A 7,333-nucleotide genomic window follows, 5' to 3' on the forward strand; every position below is an offset into this window, starting at 1 on the left:
AAATTAAACTTTTTGTGCTATGACCCACCAATTGAATGTAGATTCTAAAGAACATTTTGTCACCATTTAGTGATAAGAATCTGTGTACTAGTAATAAGAAGGAATGCTCCCACAAGTATGATTGTAGTGTTTATAAGATGAATGAAGGTTGTAGTGCTTATAAGATGACTGAAGGACTCAATCACTAACCTATAGTAACAGTGGCCGCCTCTTAAAAATTTGCATGATGTTACATAGACACTTACTTTTCGAACATAAGTAATTTCATTGATTTTAAGTTTTTCATATAGTAATCAAGACTGCTCTTTGATCTACTAATGGTTATGCTGGATATATTTATATCTTCGACAAATATCTCATTATTTGTCAAGTTCTTGATGGATGTAGCCATGAGAACCCAATTGGCTGGCCTCTTAAGATGACAATAACGTGAGAAGTTCATTAGTTTCATTTATATCTTGCATTTTATCTCCATTGAAATTGAATTCTGCTGGGTTTAACAGTAGTGGAGGGCTCATTGCTCATGCGGACTCCCCTTCAGAAGGTGGAAAATCAATTTTCGAACTCAATCAAAAGGTACCACAGAAGAAAAAGGTGGTGGTACTAGGAACAGGATGGGCTGGTACTAGCTTTCTGAAGGATTTGGATATTTCTTCCTATGATGTTCAGGTGGTTTCACCTAGGAATTACTTTGCTTTCACCCCTTTGTTACCGAGTGTTACATGTGGAACAGTTGAGGCACGAAGTATTGTAGAACCTGTTCGAAACATAATAAAGAAGGTAGTATAAATTTTGGAGTATGAGTTGTCTATGCATTTTTTTTATCATCATTTAACATAAACGCACATGGAGCGATAAGTTATCTAGTTGCACTCTTCATTGGTACAAGTGTGAAGAAATTCCATTAGCTCTCTCAATGCTTAAATAATAAATTCACCGTTTCTTCAACTTCATGATTTTTCCCGATGAGTTTTGTTCGGTAATATAACTTTATTCACGCTTCTCTCTTTTACTGATAATGTGACAGAGAAATGGGGAAATTAATTTCTGGGAAGCAGAATGCCTCAAGATTGATCAAGCAAACAGAAAGATTTTCTGTCGGTCCATTATCGATGAAAATTTAGCAGGAAATAATGAATTCTCTCTACAATATGATTATTTAATTATAGCAATTGGAGCACAAGTAAACACATTTAACACTTCTGGTGTTTTGGAGCATTGCCATTTTTTGAAGGTAAGTCCTAGTTTTCCGAATGAATGTTTAGTATTTTAATAAAGTACCTGATTCGATGGTAAAATAGCAATAATTTAGCTATTTGTGAGCTTAATATTTTTTCCTCGATAAATTTCACTTGCATATGCTGAATTTTTCATTACAAACAAGCAATTATATTCCATGCAGGAAGTAGAGGATGCTCAAAAGATCCGTAGGACTGTAATCGATTGCTTTGAAAAAGCTGTCCTTCCAGGGCTGACTGAAGAAGAGCGGAAAACTAACCTCCACTTTGTTGTAGTCGGAGGGGGTCCAACTGGCATAGAATTTGCAGCGGAACTTCATGACTTTGTTCATGAAGATTTAGTCAACATATATCCATCAGTCAAAGATTTAGTGAATATAACAGTAATACAATCTGGAGATCACATCTTGAACTCGTAAGTGTCCATTATTTATATTGTGAAGCTTTTCATGTACTCTAGAGTAGCAACATGACTTTTAAACAGTTATACTTTGATAATTTTCCAAATTAAGTGGTAGTAAAGTCCATCAAAATCTATAAGATGCTGAAATTTATGTATTCCATTATCTATCCCAGTCCTGAGTAATTAAAGGAAAAGGGGGAAAAGAGAGAGGAGAAACTGAGATATATATTAAAAGTTTCAGTATGGATGTTTCAGTTAATTAAGCCCCTGTTTGATGGCCAATATTGAGAAAAAAATTGATATTTTGAATAGTGAAGAATGTGTGGTTAAATAGCGGGGAAAATTTTCGAATTTACATGCAAAATATTTTATTTTGCAAATGTGTGGTTGAATATAAGTATGAAAATTAAAAAGTTTCGTCTTAAAGGGTGACTAACAGGGGCTAAAAGGTAGATGATGAATGAAAACCAAGTGATAGATCATTTACTTTATGCTAGTGGATGTTACAGTTAATTAGCATTTGCCTATTAATGCAACTCATGTAGCAGAACATACTTTTTCTAGCTTCAAGTCTCAAGTTTCTAAATGGCATCAGAACTCTAAACTTTGACTCTTCATGCCGCTGTAGGTTCGATGAAAGGATCAGCTCATTTGCTGAACGGAAGTTTCAAAGGGATGGTATTCAAGTTTTGACAGGACACCGCGTAGTGAGTGTTTCTGATAGATTGATTAATATGAAGAACAAAACTACTGGAAATGATGATTCAATGCCGCATGGGATGGTGGTGTGGTCAACCGGTGTTGGCACTCATCCAGTTGTCAAGGATTTTATGGAACAAGTTGGACAGGTATGTTTTATGTTCATGTTATTTTGAGACCAATGTACATTTGTTGTTGCTGTTATTTCTTGTAACTATTATGTTTCTGATCTCGATTTAGCTGAATGTTAGATCTAATAACCGTTATTGTATTTCTGTTATTCTTTATACAGGGTAATAGGCGTGTTCTAGCAACTGATGAATGGTTGCGAGTGAAGGGATGTGAGAATGTGTATGCCCTTGGTGATTGTGCCACTGTCGATCAAAAAAAAATCATGGTAATTTAGATAGTAGTAACACCATGTGGATACTTATTTTTTTGGGATACAGGTTCAATATATTTCTATCAATCACAATTAGTCCTTTTCTGGAGTTTAAGTTCAATTTATGAAATCAGCATCTTGTCAATGTTACCAAAACAATACTAAAAAGCCAGTCACCAATCTCTTTATTGTTATCTCGAGTTTTTATCCTAGAGAAATTTTAGTAGAATATGCATGGGATTTTTTACATAAAATAAAAAATATTAAAGAAAATATAACATTAATATACCAGATAATATTGTAATTTTACCTTACCAATTTGTACTCCAAACTTTCAAGAAATGGAAGCAAGTGGAAAAAGCGTCTCTCAAGTTTATGAATATGTCATAAATCTGCAAAAATAGTGCTGGCTATTTTATAGGGAAACCTTTTGCATTGAAAAGATAGTTGCTGGTTGACTAAATCGGGAATTTCAGAAAGATATCCTATTTAATTTATTTCCATGAAGTTATACATAATAATTTTGAGATTTTATATGTTGTCTTGCTAATGAAGAAATGATTCTTTTACAATGCTGTACTATTTTTTTTTCAGGAAGATATCTCGGAAATATTTAAAGCTGCAGATAAAGATAATTCTGGCACCCTAACTATTGAAGAATTCCAAGATGTAATTGAAGATGTCATCATCAGATACCCTCAAGTGGAGCTGTATCTGAAGAGCAAGCATCTAGTTGACGTAGCTGACTTACTAAGAGATACAGATGGTAATGATAGGCTGGAGGTAGATATTGAAGGGTTCAAATTAGCACTATCGCATGTTGATACACAGATGAAAAGTCTTCTAGCTACTGCACAAGTAAGTTTGCTTTGATTCCACTATTTCTATGTCCCATCTTGCCTCTACCAATGAACAAGTTTTGTTTAACCTCTTCTTCCCTATCAGGTTGCAGCTCAACAAGGTGCATATCTATCTAGGTGCTTTAACATATGGGAGAAATGTAAAGACAATCCAGAAGGCCCTCGTAAATTCAGAAGTGGCGGCCGTCATGAATTTCGTCCTTTTCGGTACACTTCTCTCTCTCCGCCCGCCATATTTTCTATTTATTATTTTTCCCTAAAATTTCTTAATAACTAAACTTCCAAATCAAAAATAATCTAAAAAAGATATTTTAAAATTAATGCAAGATGAGATATGAACTTTTATGCTTATCCTAAATATTTAGCCTGCTTTCTGATTTTTTCAGCTGATGAGATTAGATTGCATATTTTACTACTGAATCATCAGAAACTTTTATTCTGAGTGTCAAGTAACTTTCGGGTCCAAAATTAGCTACCACTTAGCGTAGGACAAAACAAGTTATATTGGACTATAATGCCAGGAGATATGGTGTATAAGAAGAAGTTGAAGAAAGATTTTCTACTTCTTCCAAGGTACAAACTGTTTAAGTTCTCCGCCCGCCATATTTTCTATTTATTATTTTTCCCTAAAATTTCTTAATAACTAAACTTCCAAATAAAAAATAATCTAAAAAAGATATTTTAAAATTAATGCAAGATGAGATATGAACTTTTATGCTTATCCTAAATATTTAGCCTGCTTTCTGATTTTTTCAGCTGATGAGATTAGATTTCATATTTTACTACTGAATCATCAGAAACTTTTATTCTGAGTGTCAAGTAACTTTCGGGTCCAAAATTAGCTACCACTTAGCGTAGGACAAAACAAGTTATATTGGACTATAATGCCAGGAGATATGGTGTATAAGAAGAAGTTGAAGAAAGATTTTCTACTTCTTCCAAGGTACAAACTGTTTAAGCAAAATAAGAGCTATTTATTATAAATAAATAAGGGAACTTTCTCATGATTTTTGTTGACTAGGCAAATTGCATTAAATTAGCAAGATCCCTTGGGGCTCAAGCACAAACCAGAAAGGAAATAAACTCTTCATTAAATTTCAGCAAATTTCAACAAAAACTTTCCACTTGCGAAGAACTAAAAATTCGGGAATTATAGAACATTTCTGTCAATTAGTTTTACAAAACATTTTCTGAATAAGAAGACGAAGTAATTTGCTATTAAGAATTTAATTTTATAAATAAATTTAATACATCTAACATATAACAATCTAAAAGAATGTCAGATAAAAAGGGATTCTATGGAAAAATAAAATTCCAATGGCGAAGTTATATAGAGCAGTTAACCTTAGATTGTTCATCATATTTTATGCTTTGTTTCTTCGTCAACATTATATAGATCTTTATCTTTCACTCAATCACTCAAGCGCCTTTGTTTTAGTTAATCCACAAAGGTTTGTTCATGTCATGCCTTAGGTTCTTTTTTCAATGGAGGCCATATCACCCTAAGAACTGTTGTACCTACTTAGCTTCTATGATTTAAACATCTTCATCTGTTATTTCTTAAGCTGTCATTCTTCAGTGGCACCTCTCATTTTCTTGTGGCTCAGATTATCTTAGTTACCTTAAACTTTTTTTTATCATAGCTGGTCTTGATACGTATCCCATGGAAGTTTCATTTCAACTTGAGGAATTGTCTTACACTCTAATTTCTCCTTATTCCTAACCAAATGAAATCCTGTGGGTATTATTATTATCATAAGAAATTTCTTCCTCTCTTCTTGATAATTCAGCTTCTCACAAAAATTTCTTTTTGCTCATTTGTGCTCGTTCCAATCTCTTATGTCTGATAGCTTATCTCTAAGACTCTAATTTAGCATATTTTGAGCATTAATCTTATCAATTTGGCTAATGGGATGTATGGATCATACAAACCATGGGAACTTGTATATCCACCGGCAGTCTTGTTTAATAAGGACTTAATATCAACCCCTTGTGTAACTCATGGAAGCAACTTTCTTGTTGAGCAGCAGTTCTGGCAACACACTACTCATGCACAAATGATCTCCACTTGGTTGTCATGCATGCCTTTAAAATATCAATAAAATTACTCTTCCCCAATATCCAAATTAAATCATCAGTAAGAACTCTATATATTATGCTTCCTTCAAATTAATAAAGAACATATAATCCCTTTTTTATTCCCCCCTTCTCTACGTTTTCCATTATTTTCTGTAGCTGATTCTCGTGCTTAAATCTGATGAAGCTAAATGAGACTTTTAGGGTAAATTGAGATTTAGTGAAAGCTTTCTAATCAGAAAGGTATCTATTCTTGTAATTCTGATTCAAAAGTAAATGTTTCTAAAGAAAAGTTACCTGTCAGCTGTAATCATAATTAGCAATGGAAACAGAGTTCAGTGTGTTAAAATATGCAACTAGTTTCCTTTCTGACCCTAACAATATTGCTATGAATCTAGACTTTGAGATCTTGCCAAGTCATACTATACCTATGAATCTGGTGTTGATATTTGAGATGAAAAATGGAAAAGAATTAAAAGGGAAAAAAGGAAAAAAAGAATGATTATTTCCTCTATCAATTTTGACATGGAATTGGTCTTATATTCATGATATGTTGTTCGAAAAAAAAAATTTGACCCCACAGTTCAAATGGTCTGGGTCCGCCCCTGTTCAAAAGTAAATGTTTCTAAAGAAAAGTTACCTGTCAGCTGTAATCATAATTAGCAATGGAAACAGAGTTCAGTGTGTTAAAATATGCAACTAGTTTCCTTTCTGACCCTAACAATATTGCTATGAATCTAGACTTTGAGATCTTGCCAAGTCATACTATACCTATGAATCTGGTGTTGATATTTGAGATGAAAAATGGAAAAGAATTAAAAGGGAAAAAAGGAAAAAAAGAATGATTATTTCCTCTATCAATTTTGACATGGAATTGGTCTTATATTTGTGGTGAGAATGATGTAATAAAGAAAACGAATACGAAATGAGTTTGTGTGCTGAAGGAATTTTGAAGATGATTGACGTGGTTTTGTTTTGCTGAGTTGGTATGGAGAGAGCACTGATGCTCTTAATTTCACTGTACTTTTATCACCCCGCCCTAGACATTGGTCTAATCCTAAGGTAATTTTGGTGGAGTGAATTTAACGATTTGTGGAATACCTAAATTACCCTTCGGAGTTGGGACTCTTCTGTCTTAATTGTCTTGGAGATTCTTGTTTACTGGATATTTTGCACATTGGGAAAAATTTATCCAACTTCACTGGAAAACTATCAATAATTTAGCTTGCACTGAATTGAATTATATATATGATATGATCGTGCTCCTCAATCTTTTTTTTTTATTGGTAAATCTAAATATCATAGATCAAAAAATGTTCATATAGAAATACACCGGGCATTCCTGCACAAACAAAAGCCAATGTCACATACAATTACTCCAAGCATCCCCCAGAAAAACAAAGTAAGTGAATTGCAAAAGAAGTCAATGACCCGACGCTAAAGATTCGAAATGGATCAAGACATCCAGATACAAAAAGAACATAACTTTGTATACATGTGTCTTGATCCGTCTCATGATGGAATCCAAGTGAGGTGAAAGGTCTTCAAAAATCTTTCTATTCCGTGTAAGCCAAATGTAGTATACGGTGCTTGCAAGAGCAATCCTCTTTGCTTTACTTTGCCATGACGTCCCACGGGCCTCCTTTTTCAACCACTTAAGAGCGCTAGCAAGAGT

General features: G+C 33.6%; 1 protein-coding gene across 1 annotated transcript in view; it reads left to right on the forward strand.

Moving 5' to 3' along the window:
• Nucleotides 1-70: 70 nt before the first annotated feature.
• The window catches only part of LOC111389011 (external alternative NAD(P)H-ubiquinone oxidoreductase B1, mitochondrial-like), a gene marked incomplete at its 5' end in the record, with an annotated part of 12,029 nt that continues 4,766 nt past the window's right edge, over nucleotides 71-7,333 (forward strand). Inside the window, 8 exons of the mRNA XM_023013855.1 lie at nucleotides 71-147; nucleotides 419-780; nucleotides 1,028-1,234; nucleotides 1,403-1,653; nucleotides 2,270-2,489; nucleotides 2,633-2,737; nucleotides 3,317-3,580; nucleotides 3,668-3,789. Of these exons, the coding sequence (XP_022869623.1) occupies nucleotides 71-147; nucleotides 419-780; nucleotides 1,028-1,234; nucleotides 1,403-1,653; nucleotides 2,270-2,489; nucleotides 2,633-2,737; nucleotides 3,317-3,580; nucleotides 3,668-3,789 (1,608 nt within the window). The remainder of the gene's footprint in view (nucleotides 148-418; nucleotides 781-1,027; nucleotides 1,235-1,402; nucleotides 1,654-2,269; nucleotides 2,490-2,632; nucleotides 2,738-3,316; nucleotides 3,581-3,667; nucleotides 3,790-7,333) is intronic.

This window comes from Olea europaea, unplaced genomic scaffold (assembly GCF_002742605.1).
Source record: "Olea europaea var. sylvestris unplaced genomic scaffold, O_europaea_v1 scaffold5492, whole genome shotgun sequence".
Taxonomy (NCBI): Eukaryota; Viridiplantae; Streptophyta; class Magnoliopsida; order Lamiales; family Oleaceae; genus Olea; species Olea europaea.